Source organism: Rhopalosiphum maidis, chromosome 2 (genome assembly GCF_003676215.2).
Source record: "Rhopalosiphum maidis isolate BTI-1 chromosome 2, ASM367621v3, whole genome shotgun sequence".
Lineage (NCBI taxonomy): Eukaryota > Metazoa > Arthropoda > Insecta > Hemiptera > Aphididae > Rhopalosiphum > Rhopalosiphum maidis.
The window spans coordinates 65,389,649-65,416,030 of NC_040878.1; the positions used below are offsets into that span (position 1 = coordinate 65,389,649).

General features: G+C 26.1%; 2 protein-coding genes across 3 annotated transcripts; both read right to left on the reverse strand.

The window, feature by feature from the left end:
• Window positions 1-73: 73 nt before the first annotated feature.
• On the reverse strand, window positions 74-17,734 carry LOC113552926 (glycine receptor subunit alphaZ1-like). 2 transcript variants are annotated; one of them, XM_026955960.1, is made up of 11 exons: window positions 17,449-17,734; window positions 16,995-17,065; window positions 14,654-14,721; window positions 13,563-13,783; window positions 13,367-13,449; window positions 12,281-12,427; window positions 9,050-9,248; window positions 6,761-6,802; window positions 2,451-2,697; window positions 874-1,156; window positions 74-229 (listed from the first exon to the last, which is right to left on the reverse strand). In XM_026955960.1, the coding sequence occupies exons 1-10, from the start codon at window positions 17,478-17,480 to the stop codon at window positions 896-898; spliced, it is 1,371 nt and encodes a 456-aa protein (XP_026811761.1). In that variant the 5' UTR covers window positions 17,481-17,734; the 3' UTR covers window positions 74-229; window positions 874-895. The 2 variants fall into 2 exon arrangements, with proteins under 2 accessions (XP_026811761.1, XP_026811762.1); XM_026955961.1 differs by lacking the exon at window positions 6,761-6,802 and having other exon boundaries at window positions 17,449-17,733.
• Window positions 17,735-20,024: 2,290 nt separating this feature from the next.
• LOC113554833 (odorant receptor 2a-like) lies at window positions 20,025-23,538 on the reverse strand. The gene is made up of 6 exons (XM_026958890.1): window positions 22,815-23,538; window positions 21,986-22,067; window positions 21,348-21,447; window positions 20,951-21,073; window positions 20,722-20,880; window positions 20,025-20,109 (listed from the first exon to the last, which is right to left on the reverse strand). Exons 1-6 carry the CDS (start codon window positions 23,536-23,538, stop codon window positions 20,047-20,049), a joined length of 1,251 nt encoding a protein of 416 aa, XP_026814691.1. The 3' UTR covers window positions 20,025-20,046.
• Window positions 23,539-26,382: the final 2,844 nt, after the last annotated feature.

The window sequence follows — 26,382 nt, forward strand, 5'->3', positions numbered from 1 at the left end:
AAGTACATTTTTATACTAACTCAATGACATATGTATATAACTGATATAAATAACTTCACAATGCATACAATGTACTTAAAAAAGTTTAAATATCTAGATGCTATACTAACTCTATAGATAAGTATAAAAGAAAAACGATTCTTAAAAATACAAAATAAACATCATAATAACATATAATAAAATAATATCTGTAGTATGATGTAGTCGGTACACACTTGACACTGGCCATCTGTAAGAAACAAAATGTTGGTTTATAATGTTTTTACAAAATAATAATTTATCATTATTGATTTTTTAACTATGATAAAATAAATATGGGTAGTGGGTTTTTACTATGTATTGTAAATTTTATTTTTCATATATAATCCAATCTGACAATCTATAGAATAATAAGTGAAAGTGATGATCAATTTTATTTTATAGGATGATAGTTTTAAGAAGTCTTCCAGAGATAGCATTTAATTATATAATTTATTAAATATATAATAAATAATAATATTAAAATGTATTAAATTACAGTATAGACATTCATTAATAAATATGAAAAATGGTACCACAAATGTTAACAACTTCGCAGTTGGTTTGAGACTTGGGAAGATATTTTAGACAATGAATACTTTGTATTTTTACTTTTAATATTGCTTAAAAATTAGCCACAAACATCGAAAATATTAAATATATATTTTTTTACGATACGCCCCCCGTAAATATATTCTGAATCCGCGCCTAATACACTTTAATAGTTAAACATAACCTAATACATATTATATTACATTTTACAATATTTATACCGTATCCATACCTAATTCATTAAAGATTATTGACACATGTAGGTTAGGTTATTATCATTATCATCATCACGATCATACGTACATAATATTTTTTTTGAAGACGCTCAGACCATCGCCGCCATCGATTTTCGTCTAGACTCGGTAATGTATGATATCCAGTACAAGACGGAGAAAAGGATAAAGCACAGTGGGAACAGTGCTAATGACACCTGGTCCAGGGTGCCTCTTGGCGATCCGCAATACAATATGACATGTCTGGCGACCAACCGGAATCGTAGTTTTCCAGTGGATGTAACCACCTGCACTGGTCCGTTATTCGTCGTTAATACTTGTTGCTGTGATGTAGGAAGTTGAGCTTTTATAGTCTGTAGCACAGTGAAAACAAACATAGGAAATTGTGGAATGAATATATTTTTTTTTTATTCGGTTTCATCATCACCCCTTTACAACCCACGTATCAGTTAATTAAAACATTGTAACACGAAAAAATATATATTAACTATCATTAAATAATAAAATTCTTTATATTATGATTTACAGGCAGTAAAAAGTATGTGCTGTTATTTTATTGCATTTCTACCCAAATATATATGAAAAAAATAATAATAGTAAAAGATGAAAATATGAAAATTTAATTTTCCTTTTAATAGGTTAAGAATTTTAAGAGTTTAAGGAGTATGAATTATATTTTAAATGTTAGGATTTTTTCATTCAAAGAAGTGTCTTAGTTGAAGTGAAAGGTGAAACCAACTTTCTCAAGTGAGGATTTCCCTTTTTTCTGTAAGTTGTTAGGCAAATTACTTTTGAAAATATTGATACACGAATATATAAATCGAAATTCGATGTGATAGTTTCTGAATAAATTGCATATTATGAATAATAGGTAAATTTTCACAATATACCCAAAATTGTGGACTATGTCCGAAAAAAGTAAGAAATACTCTGTCTACAGCGTGTAAGTTCAATTTATATAATACATATTATGGCAGCAGTGGTTTATTTGATAAGAAGACTCAGGATACTTTACATATTAGGGTACTTACACAAAACATAAATTGTTTTTAAATACGCCACTGTATAGATATTGGATACCATTGAAGTTCAGTAACCTAACTTACCTAACCAGTGGCGTAACAAAAAAATTTGGGCCTCCCGCAAAAATGAAAAATGGGCCCCTAAAATATTGTTTAGGTAGGTTTATTAGTTTAAAAAACATTATTCTGATATAGGTAAATCACTTATTTTAATTAAAATTTTGTTATGATATAATAAAAAATAACAATATTTATTTAATTTACTATACAATTATATCTTAATGTATAAATATCTGAATTTCACTGAATTATTTTATTTAAATTTAAAGACGATGTTAATGTAAATATTATATTAATAATAGATTATTATAAACATAGATTAACACTAATTTAATTTGAAAAAAGCAATTATTCGTTTTTTTTTTCACGGGAATTAAATTTACTTTAATCAAAGGCTCCAAATTACCGTGGGACCCCCGCAACGCGTGGTCTCTATGGGTCCTCAGTTACGCCACTTTTTATAAATATTATTTAAATTTATTTATCGAGAAAAACTATCTTCACGTTTCTTTTTATTGATTGAGTTTACTTAGGGTGTGTGTATTTTTACACTAATCGTACCTACCATATCTTCGTCTCCAGTCACATCGTTTCCGGATGTTGCGTGAACTTTGTTGGACCCAAACAATGGCGGTCTGCTTGGAGCACTTCCGCCGCCGTCTAGATCATGTTTTTTATGCCTCCAATGTTTATCGTATCGCATGCCGAATAGCACGATAAAGTACTCGACCAGTGCCAGGAATACAAACAGCGTGCATGATATCAGCCATACTTCAATGCATTTCAGTTCAAGCGCGCTCGGCGAGTTGTTCCTGCGCAGTTGCGGAGCAAAAACGTCTAGTAAAACGACTTTCCGACAATATAATATAAGCTAGGCATACAGTGTCCACCGTGTTTATCTTTTCTAACTTTATTTATATATATCAACCATTATAGTACCTACTATAGTACTATACTCGTACTATCGTAGATACTACTATAGCAACTGACAACTGCAGTCATAGAATGATTTTTGTTGTTTAAGTAAATCAATATAAAATATTTTGCATTTTAAATATTGTCATAGATCTTTGCGGTTTACAAGTATTAATGTTTTCGAAAATCGTATTTTATAGATTTAAAGCAAACACGACGAGACACTAACTAACTGTGGGATGTCTAAGCGGGTTAGTGCGGCGTCTGCCACTAGGCTACTTAATTATATAACGTTAAAAAATATATACCTATAAATCGAGCGATGAGGGATTGTTAAAAGTGCAATACAATAAATTTAAAAGCGCAAATTGTTTTCCATATATATATAATATACTAAGTAATGTGTTAAAAACTTACACAAAATTAAATAAATTAATGATATTCATAAATTACGCTGTTAAAACTATGACCAATAAAAAATATTTGCCGTAACTTTTTAATTTTTCCCTAATTTACCCTACCTGTCCAAATATTGGAATCATCAAGGTTATATTAGGATAAACTTTTATTCCTGGAGATGGAGGAGTATAATTTTTAATGAGGTTTGTTACTATTCATATTTCTATATTATCGTTAGTCGTTACTGACTCTCTACCGCTAATTATTAACTTGCACGCTAACATTTTTACAAAAAGTAGTTATAATATACTAAGTACTAATGATATTACCTACTTAAGTAGTAGTCAATTGACGTTTCATTATAATTTAATTGACTTGAAATTATTTGTAGGTGAGTAGTTGATATTTTTGATGAAAAACGATTGCAAGTTAATCAAAATAACTTTTTTAGCTTAAAAACAAATGTGAATATTTTTTAGTGACGTGGTCAAATCATTTTCGATGAATAATAGTTTAAAAAAGTGTTAAAACTGTTATAACCGAAACCGCTAAATGTGTTGTGGACGGGGAATGTAACAGTTAAGGAGCGTTGTATAAGTTAGGTTAAGTTACTGTATGTCTGATGGAAGCTCTCTTCCCCGTTGGTAGGTTCTAAAAAATGATTATTGATATTAAACTAATAATAAGTGATATTAAAGTTACTGGTTTAATTAACATACATTGAAGCATTTTTAACATTTTTTAATGTATAAGTTAATTTCTATTCCATTTAATATACTAAATATTTTTTGGTTAAATTAGCTAAATTGTAATAAATATAATAATCAAAAGTGTAAGTTTATAAGTCTATTGTATATAATACTATATGTTTTTATAATTATATTTACACATAATAATTTAATAATAATAAAAACGTAATATCAATCTTGAATCTATGTACGAAGATCTTAAGTATGAAATAATTATGTTATATTTACTGTTCCAAATAGGTACCTCATATTTTTAAGTTTATTTCAAATAAAAGTGTAGTTTTTAAAACCTATAAATTAAATAAGTTGTTTAATTTTAATATAAAGTCTTGGTGAATTGAAAATATTTTATTTAAATAAAACCTTTGTTTTAATTATAGAGTTATAGACCATCATGGTTCTTGTACACAAATATATATGATGAAACTGTAGAGAAAAAACGATCAGACAACGTTACATGACAAAAGATTGCATGCATATAAAAACTATCGCAATCTTAGTGTTATTGGAACATTCGGTATCATATTATATCAACGGATGTTTTATTCAGACATTCACATTATACGAAATACCTTATTTATTGGTTATTGTTTTACGATATAGTTGAATATTATAGGAAATAATTTTTATGTTTTATCTCCTGTACCTACGGGTGGATCTACTTGATTTATTTATAACATAGCATCGCGAGATCATGATTAAATTGATTTCAATGTCAATTATACCAGTAATGTTATAATATAAGCAACGTAAAAAACATTATAATGATTCAAATTCAAAATTTTCGACTTTTCTAATTATAATTAGGGTAAAATCACGTTATCTATAGACAAATATATTCTAATGGAAATACTTGTATCTCTCTCTACATATCTCATAATATATTCGTGATATCTAGGCTTAATATGCATATAGACAATTAAATAATGCATCATGGCTTAAATATGATGGTTTAACCATACATTTTAGTATTTTACTATACCTAAATGCATTTAGTGAAGCTCGCTGCTTGTAATATTATATTTATAATTTTTGTCTAAAATTTACAATGCTCATTTATAAAATATTAAAATTATATAATATGTAAAAAAAATTTAACTACGTTTATATTTAGTTAAAGATTTTCAATAAATCTGAAATCATTTATTTTGGTTTTTATAACATAAAGTACATATATAATGTACTGTACATTGTCGCACCGAGGTCATAGTAGTTTTATTTGTACGTATAACATATGAATAACCAAGGTTTTAAAAACTTTCTTAAAATTTCTCCTATTAATCCCTTAAAATCATTAAGTTATATTCATTCTTAAATTTGTAAATATTACAAAAAAAAAAACATTCGAAAATTAGTTATTATATTTTATAACGTTTGTACTACTTTAAAAGATTTTTTATTTATATTTGTCATGAACACGTCACACGCAACCGCCGTGACCACGCGATTTAAACAATTTTGGTTTTAAAGAATTTAAGATCATTTCAATTATAATTATAATATAACAGATTGATTGACCAATAATTTATCGGTGGTAAACCTAAATCTTACAAATTATTATAAGCTAGTTATAAAACAGAACAGCTAGAAAATTAAAATAATTAATTTTGGACTTTATGTTATATGAATCGATAATTCGTTATTAGCGGATAAGATATGATTAGTTATGTAATATGTTATACATATTATTTTATTTTAGTTTTTATAGCAGCCTTTTCAAAAGTTATAAAACCAAGCTGTTTACGATCGACTTAAAAGAAAATCACTGTTGGAGAGAATTAACGTTTTGAAACTTACGAGTTCACATTATAGTTTGTGATAAATCGTATGTAACAATGTAAGGTACATACAACCATTAAACCATGCTATAATAGATAAGTACCTACATTAATATTAAATATACTATACATGTAGGTATACTATTAGGTACCGACTATTCTGAATATTCTGATAAATTCGTAGCTCATAGGACTACATTGTTATACTCGTAATATTTGTTGGAGAATCTATCAAAATATAAAATCAATGGCTAATAATAATTGTATTAAAAGCCATATTTACAGAGGATGGGGTAGCTGAGTATTTGCCAAAATATTTAAATATAAAATCAGTTTACAAAATGTATAAAACTTGAAGAAAAATACGAATATTGTTTAAAAATTTTAGTTAGATGATTTTTAATTTAAAATCAAAAATTTAAAAAAATAAATAAATATTGAAGTATCACTGATGCATGCAGTCTAATTCAAATTGTTTAACATATGCATTTATCTAGTCTCGCATCTGTTTATCATTAAAATATTGTATCTAATAGATTGTGTATAAAAAATTTAAAAAAAAAAACATTAAAATTATGGACAAGGTAATTAGTTTTATATTTTACAATTTCATATTACGATACTTATTATACATCTCCGGAAGTATCCATCATATATTTTTTAGGAAAACAAATCCTTTACTATTTATTTTATTTACTAAACTCAGAATCACTTTAGCTTATTATTGTATACACTATACACACATCGTATAAAATAGTACTGTTAAGTATTTTATACATAGTAACACTAGTACATAAAACATTACATATCAAATATTAATATATAGCAATAGCATATTGAAATATCTACAATAATCTATGACAATCACATATACATAACCTAGGATAGTAGGATGGTGAAACAGTTAGGATAAACATTTTTATATAAATAGGTATACATATTTGTATATAAAATTACATTTGGGAATTACGTGCAACAGGCATGACTTATTAACTTTACTAACAATATTTTTAATATTTCTCAAGGAAACTAACTTTTTTACATTGCTCCATTTGTAGACAAAAGCACCATGTATGCTAAAAATTCAGGTTATAATATTATCGAAAACTATATATTTCATAGTTTCAGGGCTGTTTTCAGCCTTTTTGAGGCCCTGGTCATTTATATATTGGGGCCCCTACGATTTTGACAGTACTGTTTTATTATAACAGGTAAATAGGGTGGTGGTAGATAAGAAAAGCTAGGTCTAGATTAATTTAATTTTTTTACTTTTTCATTATTATTATTAGTGATTATTCTTTGATATTTTTCCAAATAAGTTTAATTATCGGTAATAAATATCGATTATCAGTTGGTGATCTGGCGGAACTAGGGGGGTATCACCGGCACCTGCTCAATGTGCCTAATGGGAAAGTGGTGCCTGCATAGTTTGGACCGTATATTTAAGTTTTATAGCTGTGCGATAAAAGTATTTGATTTATAATGTTTTTAATTTTATTTTTGTGTCATAATATTTTGAAATAGTAAAAAAAAAAAATGCTTCAATCATAATTTTTAGGGTGGTATTTAGTAGATATCTAGTGGGAAGAGGAATTGGTGTTCAAAAAGAAAAATTTCCAGTTTTTTAAGTAATCAGGAAAAAATAAAAATAAATTATGAAAATGCAGGACGCAGAAATATATACGCAATACAAATTTTCGACAAAATCGATTTTGTTAAAACTCAAAAATGAATAGCAGTAAATCATGGATAATATAAATTTTAAACAGTTTTAAAAATAATTTGACAGTTTATGAAAGCTATATATTTTTGACTCTTTTTAGTTTCAATTTTTGTTGTCAGTGATAGTTTTTTCTTTGATATTATTAATTAAAATTGTCTAATATAATTAGAACTGTGTAATTGAATTATTAAATTATAATTTATAGTATATGTTTTATAATTTAGTGTTTAAACTAACGAACTAACCACTAGTGAATGTTTACAATAATTCGTGTACCACATAATGTAAACGGAACATAATTATTATTTTATAAAAACAGGAATTTTTTTTTTAAAAAATCAACTCAGATTGCATGTTAATATAACTTTTTTTTCTAAAATATGATTATTTTTAATAGTTGTACAGAAACTGGGTCGATATAATAATTTTAAATTCATAACACACCCTTTTTATAGCATAGAACACGGCATAATTTCAGAGAATACTTTAACTTATCATGCTATTTCAAATAATTTCAAAAATAGGTATTATTTTGTACGTTTTGTACTAGAGTGATGAGAAAGGGAGTGAGTGAGTGAAAAAAAGTAGAGAAATTAAGTTGTCCTTACATATTATTATTTGAAAGAAAACGAAACGCAACCAAACATTTTCTGTAAGACTTTTAATAAAAACCACAGAACATAAAGTGTAGCTCTAGCGTTTTGTATTCGCAATAATTATTTTAATACAATAATGAACTATTTCAAATAATATTGCTGTTCATAAATGCAAAATGTATGAGATTTTATACTTGAATATCGGAAAAACGGATAACAGAAATTAAATTATTGATATACAACCAGTCTTATAAAGTATTCGAATACAAGTATTTGAGTTTATACGTATTTTGAAAGTACTTGGATTTAAGTACTTTTGAAAGTCTTTTATGGTATTCTAAATACAATGTTTTTAAAGTATTTTGTTAGTATTCTGATTACTTTTTAAAAGTTATTTAAACAACCTTTAAATACCATTTTATTAATTATTTTTTACAAAAATTTGTCTAAAATTAAAAAAATTAAAAAATGCCATATTCTATTGTAAAAGGGTTCTATATTGGAATTTTTTAAGAAAAATTAAAATCTAATAATTTTATAATATCAGTTGAAAAATATGTTAATGAAATATGTGAACATGTATTTATCTCTATACAGTCAGATATGTTATAGTATTTGTGAAATTATTAAAATATATGGTAAATAGTAACATAATAGGTACCTTAACTGATATACAAATACAATATACATATTACATATGTATTATATAGTAAATAATCAAAAAAAAACTTGTATTTGTATTTAATTTTACATTACTGATACCAGCCTAAGTGCAGAACACGTTCGACTAATTGGTTCTCAATGTTCTCATGATGGGTTAAGTAATTAATAGTAGTATATATACCAGATACCTATGAATATATTAAAATTATTTTAAAATAAATTCTAGTCGATCGTTATAAAGTATAATGTTAAAGCGTTGTACACAATATTGCATTTGCATATACTTATTACTGAACATGTTAATACCTAGTAGTTTGTTAACTATAAAATATAATAAATACCTTATGGTATCGAACATAGTGACCAGTGACAGAAGTGTTGTGACCAGTAGCACCATTCTACCAGGTACAACTTCGGGCATTACTACAAAGCTGCCCCAAGACATGACAACGAATAAAGTACTTGGCAAGTAGCTTTCTAGCAGGTGACTTCTGAGTTCACGACTGAGCGTAATTACAAGCCTGGCCGTGGAATGATTGCCTGTTTAGGAATTAAATATATTATATGATGACACTTATTGATATATTTATGTACTGTATACAAAATAAATGTATACAATAAATAGATGATGCTAAAAACAGTAAAAACCATATTTCACCAAAATGGTTTGAATTGTACAAGATTAACGTAATCTTGACATACGAAATACACACTGTTATATTTTTTATTTTAAATCAGGTAACGCGTAGAATTTTAGATTCCTAGTGGAGCGATGGATGTATTAATTTTAAATAGACTTTCGTTTTTTTATATTTGTGTATAAATCTTTCATAGTAGAAAAAATGGTTAGATCTTTATTTTTGAAGTGGTTTTTGGTAGAAAATTATAAATATAAATATTATAAAGATTCTATCTTTTTCAAACTAAGAAAAACAGAAAATCTTACGCAGAACCAGTAAGCTCTATTATTAAGCTTATTTTATGATATATTTATGTTGTTATTAAAGTAACTTAGTTTACTATTAGACTAATTAAAACGTAGTACTAATAGTATAAGTAATACAGTTGATTTTTTTATCAGAAATATTGTATTTGAAAATGTAATTATAGATTTTTATTTATTTATTTAATAAGTATACGCCCAATAATTTGGGTTCAGAACAGTTTTTTTTACCAATTAGTACAAATAAATATAAAATATAACAACATAGTATGCTTAATCTTAATAATAATAAATTATTAATAATTAATATTTAATTTTTAATAGTACCACAAATAATTAAATTAATGATTTGAATCTAAGTCGCAATGGAACAATTTCAAGTTATTTATTGTGTTACCTGACATTAGCATTCTGTTCATAGTTGCTAATTTACTGCAATTTTGGCGATAAATGGGTGAGTAGAATGATTCAGGCATACGAATTTGAGGAACATTTAGAGGTATTTTACTAAGTCATTCGGGACATATAATAAGAGAATTAAGTAATTTATATGACCAAGACACATGATCATATTTTTTTCGATTTTCGAGAAACTTGATGCTAATCTCGTTAACTAGTTCCTCAAGTGAAACTTAGGTTTTATTGGACTTAAAGGCCAATACTCTCAAAAATCGTTTTTGAATTTGTTCAATTTTATTAATTGGTCCAGTTTGATGAGGATTCCATATATCTGAACCAAATCTAATCATCAATTATAACTATTATTTTTTATCAGAAACTACTCTCAAATTTGGAAATCAAAGCGTTTTGATTTTTTCCACTATAAATCTTTCCTTCTTTCTGAAAAACTAATAATAATAACAACCCCTTTAAAAACATCATTCCATTAAGAATTTAATACGTAGGTAAGATTACTATGATTATGTTATTGAATTTTAAACTAAAATTTAACGTAATATTTTTTCTGTCACGCCTGCACCGAAAGTTTGGTTTTCGACCACGGTTGAAGCGCTGGAAAGCAACCTTTTTCGTACAGTGGGCGGAAAAGAGGAAATCCCCAAAAGTGCCGGGCACGTATCCCCTGCACAACCAGAAACTAAAATGTATACCACGGTCTTTATAAAACATAAACTTTTGGTTACATCTTATATTCATAATATAACCTCCTTGCATGACGTATAAACATTTAAACAGTTAAATATTTAATATGCACTGTTCCTAGATAAGTGCGTTACCTGCATAACCTTTTCCATGAACGCAGAGGCGCGACAAAAAAAAGTATGTGTGGCTCGCGCGGGAAGGCCTTTTCAGTCTTGGGCGAAATGCGGCACGAGTCGCAGGCGAAACCGCGCACGACGCTTGCGACTGAAATGGTTCACTTCCCGCCCTTGCCACACATCTACTATTTTCTCTAGAATATAAAAATAATAAAAAATTTACAATATGTATTCTATAAACAATATAAATAATAATACAATACAATAACAAAATTGGATAATAGTATAATAGGCGTGGTAGCATGACAGAAAGTGCTATTAATACTATTTCAAAACTAGTTTTGTTTATTATTATTTTATTTTTCTTATGCTATTTTAAAGGAATAAATCATGATACCAGTTGCGTTTGAGGTGTTAAGGTGGATTATTAAGAATAATTGCAGAGGACAATGAAATATTTATTCATTTTTTTTATTATTAGGTTAGGAAAATATAATGAAAACTTTAGTTATCCTAATGAATTGTCTCATCTATATTCTACCAACCAATTCAGTAAAAAATTTTAATTATTACGTATAGAATTTATAAATAAATAAAGCCTCTTAAATGTAAAAAGTTATAACAAAAATATATATTTTTATTTTTATTTTTATTATTACATTTTTCCAGCAAAGCCACCAATTAATTTAAGATCATGTAATTTTTTAATTTTTTTAAATCCAATAAAGTTAATATGATATATGTAATTTATTAACTTCATAAAATATTGAAACAACCCTACAGTATACCGTACTCTATTGATCAAACTGTTATCTGTTACTTGAATATTTTGTACAGAAGATTAATTTAATTGGAGCGTTATACGTGTCTAATATTGATTAAGTTATTATGGCTGTTTAATAAACACGTCGCATAATCGTTACATTATTGTAGCAATTATATAATCGATACGAAAAAATGTGGAAAATAAGGTTACCTATCTACATGTAATTATCGTTAATTTATAATTTAAATAGGAATTAAAAATTGTTTAGTAATTAACAATAGAATTTTGGATGTAAATTATAAAGTTTTATAGTTTATAAGTTACACTACAAGGAATATTTTTGAAGCAAATTAAATTATTTCTGATTTATATAGATCATTGAAGAAGATTTTTAATGTTATAATAGTTCATTGTCAAAAATGTTTTCTAATGTTATATAATAATTGCTAATATTAATTATCATTATTCAGTGTTTCAATAGTTCACTATATTAATGACTATTATTATAAACAATAAACGCCAGCATTTAATTTTATATCTCAGAACAAAAATGATTAATAAAATTGATGATATTATGTTTAATCATTTATACCTATGTGTGATTTTGCGGAAATATATACTCGTATATAACAATATTTAGCCTTACCATCACCGTAATAAATCACATTCAAACGATTATCAGTGACAAACGATACAACATAACGAGGCAATCGAAATCCATCGCCAAAATCGCTGGGGAAAATCAATGGATCGTCTCTCCAATGGAATTTCATGTCTGTCAACGTGTATTTGTCTAACGGCCATCAAACGGAAAACCCGAAAATAAAAACAAAGACAAATTACATACATAATGTGGTAGTTATTTTTGTAAACGTATTTATTATATTATTATATTATTAATATTATGTAGTATTAAAATAACTGCGTGTCGACGGTACAATAAAAATAATATGTGTACCTACACGAATTTTTCAAGTAAATTATTTTATATTTATATAACGTTAAGTTATAATATTAATGTATCATACAGATATACAATACATCAAAAGAGTGCACAGGGTTGCAGTATTTTTTAATTTTAGAAAAAAGTGTATAAAATAATATAATATTTATGTGTACATTACTATCTAATATATAATAATAGAATGAATATATTATATATTATAATGTCTGTCTAATTGGAGGCTGCAAATATAACTTTACCGATAAAACATTTATTTTTTAAATATTATGAAAAGTTATCAAAGAGATGTCATTTATGTTATATTATCCGATAAAAATTATATTAATAACTAATGATAATTTATTTAATATTATTATATTGATATATATTATACTAGTGATCATTTAGAACTTAGGTAATTATTTAGTTGGTATTATTTTAGTTGTAAAAATATAATTTATTTCAAACAATAGTTATTAGTCCCTAATGAAAGTATTTTTTTTAAATAAGTCAATGATAAATTATTTTAATTATTTATAAAGTTTTCTATCAGTTTTATTGCCCACATAAATGTAGGTACATGTATTAGGTGATATATCCAGAATGACAAAACAGTATAGCAATACACTTCAGCTGCTCTATTATATTATATTTAAATAAAGACCAATACCTATAGACTATCAACATAGAAAAATAGTAATTTATAAAATGTGCAATACGACAACCCTGCGAATACCAGAATATGCAAGTTAAGTACAAAAACAAAAATATAAATAAAATTGCCCCTACAGCTGCCGAAGTCTACAGCGCAAGTCTGTACATCCAACGGATAAAGTACGAAGTCCATGTCACATTTGATTATTATAGTCGCTCTATAGAATATAAAACAACACACGTATATTATTTATATACATATATGTTATAAGTATATGCATGTAAAGGGATTCGGATGGTCAGTATTTCGTATACCGTTCGCGTCCGTTACCCAATGCTAATCCGGAGCGTGCTGTTGTCGTACAAACGTATCGACGCTAAGTCCTGGAATAGAGTTAACACCTTCATCTCTCTCAGTTGTCTGATGTACAGGTCAGGGATCCAAAATTTCGGGTCCTTGTCCCAGGTCAGCTCCACTTGACTCGTGTTTCCTAAAATCCAGATTCGTGGGTCTTCCCAGTAAACGTGCAAAAACACGTCCAACGCTATTTCCTGAAAAAAAATATTATAGCCGTATACGTAAAATCAGACACAATAATATACAAGGTAACAAATCATACTAGCATACTTCCTACTCAGGTTTAATTATAAGTATATTTATTGAAATATTGACAATGTATTCGTACATAAAGATCATATTTTCAATCATATTTATAGATTTACGCCTAATATAAGTGTCCTGAATTTCACAAAATAATTTATTTTTCATAAAAAAGAAAGTTTTAATTTGGAAAATAGTCACACTTTCACAACTTACAGGACCATTATATTTTAAATTTCATAAAAATGCCAAAATTCTAAAAAATAAGTTCTTTATAATTGAATTCTTAATTCTAGACATTGGACATTGAACAAATACATAAATATTTTAATATTAAAAAATACAATTCAAGTGAGCATGATTGAGAATGGAGAATCTCTTTGTGTATTACAGTGAAACCTTTGAATAGTGAAACTGTTATTGTTATATAATTTTATATGAAATTTTGGTAAATGAATAACTAATATTCATTTTTCAAGTATTTTGAACCAAAAAAATGTTATCAACATTTAAAGAAAAAAGATTAAAATCCAAAATACCTGTAAAAATAACTTAAAAAGAAAATATTTTTTGAAAATTTCAAGTATCCATGGTTATTTTTTTAAAGTTATACTAAAAGAAGAAAATCAATCTTGTCAATTACTGGTTTTGCGTAAAAATGTTTGTCATTCCTACTTTTTAAAAAAAATAATGAAAATGTTCCTGTGCCAAGAATTCATCTAGCTGCTATTGGGAGGTGTCCGTTAAGAGATGTTTCACTATATATATATATATATATATATATATATAATATACAATTGTTGTATTTATTAAGTGTTTACCTCTTTGCTTTCGTCCACGCCAGATATTCGATTAATGTGCAATGATAGTGATACATCTACGTTTTTGCCTATAAGAAAAAAACCAAAAAAATAATGATTTTACGTCCTTTCATATAGTAGGTATTAAGTACTAGTCACTAAGTATAGATTGGGTTAAGAAAAAATAAATTAACAAATATATGTTAATTTATTAATGTGGGTACACAGTTCATTGTGACTACAACAATATATATTAGGATAGTTTTCCGGCTTTCCATTGAAATTTTGTACAATATTATAGGTAAAATAAAAGTATGTGTTACAGATACACCTAACTGGACATTTAACGTACACTTCAACTATATACACTCCACGATTGATAGGTTGGTTCAATGATCCATTCGTGACATTTATTTGAATATTTTTTTATTCGAAACTCGATGATCCCTTTTTAAGATACAAAAATAGGTTTCGAACTACATATATAGTATAAATTATAATCATCTAATAGAATGTGTATGGCCATAGGTGGTATTGTAATTATATAATATGTACCTATCCATATTCCACTCAGGACATAGAAAGTTAAATAGAAAGATGTATTATAATTTATAGTATATGTATGAACTTGAATAGTATCTACCTAGGTATACGTATAATGTTAATATACGTAGGTAGGTACATATAGCTAGGATGAACTGTAATCTGTAGTATATCATATATGTATTACTATATGCATTGTATATAATAACAAGAAACATTTTTTTTTTTATATTTTGTTGTATCAAATATTAAAATAAAATCAATATTTTATTATTTATACATTATACCTATATGCATCTAAAGTAGTAACTGTTAGATTGAAAGATATGCGTTTTTCTAAATTTAAATATTTATTAACTGAATTATTTATAAACAAGTCATATCGGTAAACAATGATAAGTCGTCCTCCATTACAGGCGATTCTATAAATAATTTAATTGAAAATATTATTCTATAATATATATACACTAGTAAAATTCCTAACCACAATTTGAATACATTATATAGAGAAATAACTACATATACATCATACGATATACCAAATATGAACCATTATTGCATTTTAAAGGGCAGTGTTTATACAGATTTTCACTTTGATAATCAAAGTTTTGCTTTTAAACATAAAATTTAGTTTTATTTGAACAATTAATTTAATTTAATTTAGTATGACCCCAATTAATGTTTTCTTGAAATATTGAAATATAACTTCATAATTAATTTTATTTTTATAATCTAAAAAAAATATTTTTAAATATTTATTAATAATATTGCTTATTTTTATTCATAAGTTGTACAATAAAAAAAAACCATATGAGAAATTAGTAAGAGAACTCAACTCAAAAATTATTCTGATTAAAATAATTAATTTCAGACGTTGCACATGTAAATTATATTTAACATTTAAAATGCTATTATCAGCCATATTTTTAATTTAAGAAGTTTGTTTGACCATTAAAATTCATGAAAAAATAATTGATGAAGGATGGGTGATTTTAAAACAAATTTTCGGTACTGAGCATACGAGAAACCTATGTAGGTATGGGAGACCGTGTAAGCAAATTGGTTACAGGGGTAAGTTGACATACATCAAATAAAATATGTAAAATGTATGATATAATGCAACATCGTCTATATATAAATCGTATGATTATCCATTAGCATACTACACACGTAAAAACTAAGGTGTATGTTGTAAATTCCACCTCCTAGCACATATGTTAATAATATTATACATAAATGTATTTAAAGTATAATTTATCAGGTGATTAAAATAAAATCTATTTTTTTGTATTATATTAGGTATTTGCATATCAAATTAAAAATTATCAAAATAAAGACAATAATAAGAGTAACTAAATTATATACTCAATAATTTTACGAATTAAATATTCAGTTTTTTTCAAAATTCTATCGTATTTTTTTACTTATAGTTTGATTCGTTAAAAAAAGTCATAGATCATTATTATAGTGAAAAAATAAAAACTTTTAATGATAATATTTTATACTTAAATTACTTTTCCATGCCTATGTGAGTAAAATTTCTTAACATTTGTTAGAAATATTTTAAAAACTATATTTATTTTATTGATTATATGAACATACCACAAAACTACCTGTTACTTAATTCCGCAATCGGGTTTAGTTGATACAAGATAATTTTTTTCATTTTTATTTTTGCATATGTAAAAAATGGCAATGAATATAGTGAATTAAATGGATCAGCTTAGGTGCAAATTAATATATCATATTATATTTAGGTCAAGGTTGTGGTGAGTATAAGTGGCTGTGCAATTAGAAAAATGGTACAATGGAAAATAACCTGGAAGCATGTTTTTGTTGTACTCAGTTTCCATCTCGTAAAAGTTCTTTGAACGTACCAAATGAAACATTCTGAAAAAAAAAATTGCTCGTCAAATATTTTTTATATATATATTCTGTCACATACGACATATAACACAGTACATAATAGTAACGGTATAGGCCACCTATTTTCAACGTTCGATTATCTATTATATAGTTATAAAATATTATAAAATAATAATATATAGATAATATAGAAACGAGGTGGCCAATAATTTATGCGGATATGAATACCCCTTCATATCCATACTAATCCGCTAAGGTGCTAAATTTAACAGTTTAGAAGCTATATTTGACGCAATAATTAAATAATATTATATGTGAAATGATGATATACCTAGTACATGTAAACTATAGTATTTAAATTGTACAATAACATTATATTGTATAAAGAAATAATGAAATTGGCTTACGCGACTAATGATAAGGAAGCACTCGGTCCCATATTGTGCAGTAGACCGCAGCAAGCAAGCAATGCGATCTAAAAATACTTCTGTAACTAGCTGTTATACTTGACTGTTTAGTACACGTTATTAATTGATATTCATTTAATATTTGCGTGTATATTATATCGCGCCATTATCTCGTTTATTTAGTTATATATATAGTAATAGAACGACGACGATTCGCCTGCGAACTCGAGAGCAAAACGTATACTTGTATTCATGGGACGATTGCATAAACATCTAGTAAACACCATGGACTATTGTTGCAGTACACAGGACTACAGGAAGTATATTAGGTGTATGTGCGGGCTTTGAAAGGTTTCCTAAGTCTCGTGCAAAAACCGTTTGCGGATCGCGTGACTTATTTAAACGCGAATTTCACCGCTAGCTCACTAAAAATGCACTAGCGCCGACGGTAGGTATATGATTTGTATACAGGTATATATTTGCATTATACATTTAACACATACCGTGACCTTATTATAATATAATCCGTATATGGTGTATATATATATTATATATAACTTACTATGCGTAGGATATAATGTCATAACATTCATACGTTGCAAGGAATATATTATTTGTTTACATTTCTAATGGGCCGCCGTAACACGTTTAAATCTAATATACACCATCGAAATATTCCTGCAGTACACCTACTTAAACATTTTGTCTTACTATTTGAGTTGGATAAACGGACGCTCCAATAAGACGGCGAACACTTTTATATCCGCGTTACGCTCTTCAATCGAGTCTGTAAGTATTAAAGTATATCCACTGGAAAAATAAATCTACTGAGTCCTCGACCGGTACGCCCAGTGTAGAGTCAATACTTTATATTTATAGTCGTAGAGGCGTGGGAACTGAGAACACTGGAACAGCGGTCATCATCGACGTCAATTTCGACAACATCACGGATGGAAAATTCGACCCCTGCAACGTCTACACCATTCGAATGACGACGACCCTCGTCGTTGATATTAAATTTATGAATTTATAAAAATCTATTAGCCAACATAACCAGCATAAAATTGATCACAACATCATTGCGTCTCTTCCTATACACTCGATTAATTGTCAGTTTCTGTATAGGCGGGTTTCTATTTTCTATTATACGTTTTTGAGTCCGTACGGTAACGTAGTTAATCGTGTGGTAAAATTGTATAACCACTGTGCCACTCTGGTATATCAAAAACTTACCAAGGATATTAACCAATCACAGCAGAGTATTTTTGTGCACATTTATACACGCGAACGTGTATAGTGGAAATCTGCCTCATCGTTCGACGTTCATAAATTTCTGTGCCAGCTAGTAAGAACCATCGTTCTTCTATCCGTTTAGTGAGCTTAAAAATATGTGTTTCGTTTAAATAAAATCCGTATGTTTCATTTCAATGGATCGATTGGATCGGCGCCAGTCGTCAATGATAATGGTAGTGACAACACTTTCTTAGTTTCTTAGGTTTACAAGTTATTACAATATACTTATATCATATATTTTTTTACATGACGTTTGCGTTTAGTTTTATTGCTATACCTATAAAATCAACTGTGTAACTGATAAAAGTTGAATTTTATGATTTCGATATTCAAATTATTTGTGATATAATGCATATACCTACAGTTTTGTCAGTTTTCAATATTTTTTCATTCTCAATTCATTGTAGCGAATTGACCAGTTTTTTCCCATTAAAATAGATAAGGATTACGAACTTCATGAAATTAGGATTAATCAATATGACAATATATATACATTATAGCTGTAAAAAATTTAAAAATATGCTATTAAATTATGTGTTTACAAAAATAATGCACATTTATTTTTATTAAAATCAAAGAAAACACATGTAGACTTTGACTAGAAATCATATTTAATGTCTAGATAATATTTAAAAATTATAAAAACAAAATTAGTACATAAGAAACAATTATTTTTCACCTATCGATAAGTAACAATGTGTCATATTGATATTATAATTTATAATGCATTATCGGCGAGTAAAGCTCAAACACTAATTTTATAGTTTTACTTATACTTTTAATGTATTCTGTAAAAAAGATAAAATAAACCCATCACACTAATATCTCAGGACCAATAAATCTATTTAAAATTAAGTTTTTTATAAAATGTTTTAAAACTTTCACTTTTACATAAAAAAATGGTCAATTATGCAAAATATGCAATTACAAATTTTAATTATGAAAACAAATATTGCAGCTATAAAACATATTTGTAAATTATTTAGCTATATTTTAGATAATATTACATAAAAACTCCTAGAAATTACTAATTGTTATGTGTTTTGTCTATAAATGAATAGTATTAGGTGAACAAACAAAAAATCGAAAGAACGACAATAATTTTAATAAGAAACTTAAACCAGTTTCGAGATAGTTCCCATTAGCACACTAGAAACACTGTTACAAATAACTCTAATATGGTAATATAATTTCTAACTGTTAATCAGGAATAAATATAGCTACGTGCTATTTATATTACAACTCAACAATGACTACAATTAATTGAGCAAAGACTAAAAGTGCTCTTTTTTATTATTGCTCAAATCATATTTTCGAATTAAATGTATTCAGCATTGCAGACACAATGTTGTAGGTTGTTATCATCACCTGAAATAAAAATATTTTTAAATATTATTGTTCATATAGTTCAAAATATTATTTACTATAATTATCTAAGTAGTAGCTATCTATTAATATATTGTCAACTTTTGATTTCTGAAGATATGAGTATAACAGTATGCGCCATGTGGTCTATCAATGATTTGTGTTCTATACTACCTATAACTGGGATACCCTAATCATTATGATTATGGTATTACAGGCGCGGATCCAGAATATATTTACAGGGGAGGGGGGCAATACCATGTGCGTATCGTATTTTATCGGCTGTCAAAAACAAACATCCTAAAATTTACCAGTGTGGCAGAATCTTTGGAGGGAGGGGTGGCCGCTTGCCCCCTCTTGAATCCGCGTCTGTGGTATTATTTATTATTTGAAAACAATTTATATCTCATTATCTCAATATTATTCACATATTTTATCTTTAAATCTCCTAATAACTATATAAATGGTTTTTTTTTTTTTTATTTAATGAGATTTTAACAAGTATATTATAGTATCTTGACAATCACTGGAAATCTTTTAACTATTAATTCATAATAATATTTTTATTTTAATGATTATTTGTAAAATATCTGAAAGTAGTAAATTATTATCTACCTTAACAAAAAATTCTAAATTAATAATTTTAGTTGGCGTAGCTTTAATCATTAATGTGTCAACGTCATTCATCCGCATTGATAAAAGTAATAACTTTTTAAATTTTAAGTCCATTGATGTCCAATCACAAGAATACATTCCATAAGTGACGGATTCTTTCTATATTTAAAAATAAAGCAAGAAGCGATTATACATTACTTTTATGTTAATGTTTTTTTTAGTAAATTACCTTAAAGTTTATAAGTCCAAAAAAATAGCAATGTAAAAATAATTGAAATGAAACTATTATAAATGGAGCTATGATTTTAATTATGCTGAGAACTGGTAACGATTTGGTTGTCGAGATACATACCTGTATGTTAAAATACAATAATGTATCAATTATGTATTATAGCATGACTTATAAACATAGGCGCAATTTGAGCTTTAAATTTGGGGGGCTATTATAATTTGCATGTATGTGTATGTTCCCTGAGATACATAAAGGTGGAAAGGGATATATACAAACCATTTGGGGGGGCTATGATTAATTTTGAGGGGGTTTAGTCCCCCCCAATTGCGCTTATGCTTATAAATAAATATATGTCGAACTCTAGAATTGATTTTTATAAAATAATAACTATTACCATAATGAACGAATAAGTCAATGTTATAATTGAACATGAAGAAAATACAACATATGTTAAGACCATATACCATATTATGGAATAATATAGTTTTAGTTTTCTATAAACAATAATCACATTATTATGTATATATCAGAAGATATTATTAAATAAATCAATATTGATTGTAACATTAAAATAATTAATATAATACAATTAGAAATTAAAATAAACCAATATAGCAATATATAACCAAAATATTAATTATCTCAAAAAATATTGGTTACATTTTTACTTAATGGCAAAACAAAGTTTAAAAGACCATACAAAATAAGCTATCACTTAAGACTTATTAAAAGTTAATGATAATTTTCTTGATAATTCTTGTAACGAACCGTTTTAACAATAATTTAGCTTTAGTATTATATAGACTATTAAAAAATATATCACTAGCAATATCTAAATAGCAAAAATAATCTTATAATTTTACCAGTTATCTATTACAATTTTAACTTCATTAAAAATATTAATTAAAATAACTGTTAAGATTATTTTTAAAATTTAAAATTACTTATTTAATATTCATGGTAACATAAATCACATTTTTATTTAATAAAGAATTAAACTAAAATAATTAATTACTTAATAGACAAACTTACGAATTAAGCCTTCTTTGATCACCTAATATTAACTTTAAATCATTATATGCATTAATAGAACAATTTTTATTCAGTTTATCCACTAAAAAAATAAATAAAAAGAAGAAACTCATTATATTTATTTATTATTGGTACTATAAAATTGATAATATATTAACTATAAAATTGGGTTTTAAATATTTTATAATTAGTATTAATTTATGTTTCTGTATATCTATTTGTGAACAAGATAATATTTTCATGTTTATTGTCGTTTCAATATAAACAATTAGTATTAGTAATAAAGACGATAGAATATGTCTGCTTGAAGCTTGGATGTTTAAATTCAATAGAATGGCATTTAATAGTTTATTATTATGTTTTTTTTAGCTTAAAAATAGAAAATAACAAAAAAAGGATAAGACTGTGAATTAACTCAAAAAAGCGAAAAATTATAAAATAAAATGATGTATGTACCTACATTTATAAAATTATAGGTAACTGATAAAGCTTCGCTTTGAACTAGTAAAAAAAAAAGTAAGATTCTTACTCTTTGTTTGAATTATGAATATTATACAAATTCTAAAGAGGATGGTACAATTAATCAAAGAAAAATTAGGAAAAGATAAATGTTTGTGAATCCGAGAGCAATTGAAGCGTTTCCCCTTAATCACGAAAAAATTTTTTATACATTTCATGGAATCGATTCATCAAAATATAAAATGTGTTATAGTAATACATAATAATATACTCATAATTATTTATTATTAAATATTTTTGTTTTATTGTTATAAATATAAGTTTTTGAATAATAATACTAATGGAAGAAAATGTTTCAATATAAACTTACCGTCTTTTAATTCGATGTTTTCAAATGCTTTCGAAAGTATTTTATATTGAGCTATAAAAACCCAACAAAAAGATACTAAAAAAGTATCTATTAATATCGAATTATACAAAATAAACAATCCCATTATCACTTCGATTGCGTAAAAAATAAAAAAATATTTATTGTAAGTATTTATAGACACTGGGTACCGCATATTAAAAATATTTTGATACCGCTGATGATTGTTTTGATCAGTTGCAATCAAAAAGAAATTTACAACAAGTGGATATATTATCCAAATGATAAATGTCATAGTTGCAAATCCAAAAATGAAATTTGTAAGTCGTATTGATTTGTTACGGACTTTCTCTAGTATTTCATTTCTAAATTTACAACATTGTTCACTTTTTAGAAAATTTACACGGGTTACATCAAATAAATCCCAAGTATCTTTTGCTTTATATATAAATACACATATTTTCACTACAGAGAGAAAATTGCTTGAATTGACAAAAATGAATATAAATCGTTCAATATAATTAATTGTATCTTCCATCTCCATACAACACCCCAACAGTCCAAATAATACACATAATTGTATACATACAGTTAGTAAAATTCCAGTAAAACGATAAAAATGATAACCGAAAATCTCTGTAGTATTTGGATTAAATACATGATAAAAACATGACAACTTATATAATTCTATATTAATAGCTACGTCAGGAACTTCAAACGAACTCATCTTGGTATTATTATAGATATAATTCAACTGAAAATAATGTTATCATTTTGTTTAATAATTTTAACAAGTTATACTTATTAAATAATGATTTTACTTACATAAATATATAAAATTATATAATAAATTTCAATAGTTTTACGTTGGGTAAGTTACTAAAGAATCAAAATTGAATCTTTTAAAATGCGTCGATCCAATTACATTATTCTCACCATACACATTCAAAAATTATCATTTCAAGCATAAAGTTTTTTACTTACTGCTTTCGTCGAATGACAAACACTGTTAATAAACCTACGAGTTGTCCGTTTGTCCACTTGTCGTTTGCGTGACATTGATACTAATTATTCATAATTTGCTTAGTATGCAGCCTTTACTTAGGATATACATATACATAATAGATGTAAAAGTGCACTTTAAGCTCTATTTTTACAGAAAATAAAAAATAGATTTGTTTGTTTGTTTTAGTAAAATGTAAACTTTATTATAATTTTATGTGACCCAATAATATTATACCCTAACTCACATTTATCAAATTATAAGTGAAATATTTTATTATAATTCTCTGGAAATGATACATTAACTATAATTTGTTATTAATATAAGAAATTTAAATTACACACCATAATAAGTTGAATACCGGTTATTTAAGAACCGATCCCCCAACCTTGCATATTGCTATATCGGTGAACCTTTAAAACAATCGATTTGTCCGAGAATGATCAACACCAATTTAGCCGACTTGGACTATCCATTTCTTCAAGTTAAAGTACAAGTAATCATTGACAATGAATTGTATAAGTAAGCCATCATAAACATCGTGCTATTAAATTTTTTTTAAATAAAAAAAGTAAAAAACATTTTTTCTTATACAATTCATTTTTAACAAAAATTTATTTATATAATAAGAGGTACATAAATTATGTAAACATTTAAAAAAATATTCTTTTTAGTACTTATAGTATAAAATATTTTACTTCATATCAAAAACTTATAATACGATTTTTTTTGTAACCTTTTTTTTTATTTAAAGATAAATTATTTACAATATTTACAATAGAGAAAAATAAGTATATACGATAAATAATGAACATTAAATTGACACAACACTCGAATTGCGTCCCGAAATAAAAAATAATAATAACAATTGCTAATTGTAATGTCGGGGCAATACCTTTTTGTTTAGGTAAATATAATATGGGAAAATTCGTTTTTATTTATTTTCATTTTCCGTTTAGTAACCAAGTTATTTCTGTAACCTACAGAAAATATATCTATATTATTTATAGTTCAAATTAGATGGCACACATTTGACAGTGAGCATTTGTATTGTATCTGGAATCTGGATACAAATATACAATGGGTGCAATATAAACGAAACAACTCTAATGTTTCTAAACTGTTAACAACTTTGTTAAATTCAAATGTCATTTGAACTCATACTTTTATTTTTATAATTTCAATCAAAAAATTAAAATTAAATATTTATTTATATAAGATCATGGTCTATATAACACCAAACACTAATAGGTCTATTTTTAAGAAAGAAGTCTCATTTTTCATTTATAATCTATATTTATAGCAAATACTTACTTGATATTGAAGTTTATGATATAAATGTTTTCATTTTCCACTAAAGAATAATTTAACTTTTGCTTGATCTTATACTATAGTGGTTAGTGATATAAATACTAATATACATGTATATAATTTACTTAATTAACTGTTTCAACCAACTAAATATTTTTTTTTTAAATGCTATAATATTAAAGTATATTAATATCCATATTGTAACATGCCTGGTATCTCGTCTAAGTTTGATGGAAAAACATAGCAACACATATAAATTTATCAAACATTTAAAATAATAAAAATCTGTATTTACTAATTACTAATCATCAGCGATATTACTAAAGCAACCAGTTTTTATGAAATTAATCAATCTATAATTAAATAATTAACAAACAAACACAATCAAATTATATTTATTTAAATGATTCCTCGTTCATTTTAAAATTAAATAGAAAAATTGAAATATTTTGAAAAAAAACATTGTATATATCAATAATTATAAAAATAACTTAATGATATGATAGAATGTTGTTTTCACATTTCACATATTACCTTTTTTGTATAAATATTATTAGTTTGTTCAAAATCAATATAAAAGAGTATAAATACTATAATGTTGATATAATAATGTGTAAATAAAGTTCATTAATATAATATTATTTTTGTTTACAATAATATTATTAGCAGGACTTGTCACTTGGAATAGTAAAATTATTACTAAAGATTTATTTTAATTTATAATAATAACTCATAAGAAACATTAGAAACATCACTACTTTATTTCAAGTTAAGTAAAGTGAGAAAAGTTCCTCAAGGAGGCCTGTTGCCTGTGAAATATTATGTGTTCTGCATTTTTTTGTAATAATGTAATATTATGAAGTTTAACACGGCGTATCGTATAGGCAATATAGGTACATTACTATGTCTATGAACGATACCTATTAAAATATTTTATGTTTCATCAATTCATCATAATATATATGTATATGTATAGTGTTTATTTTACGCTCATTTATAATGATTTTGTAGTTTTGCTATCAATCAACGTATATAGTGTAATCGAAAGTACGAAGAAATTAAAATGATTTGCATAATTCCGATTGAAAACAAAAAAAATTAATCGTCCGATTAACTAATAAGTTAACTCCGAACAAATGCAACGTGTTACACTGCATATCAATCAAATAAGATTCTCGACATTAAAATTTTCGATTTTTTTACTTATGATCAAGTTATGATGATTATTGAGTGGAAAACCCGAAGAAATTCGAGCAT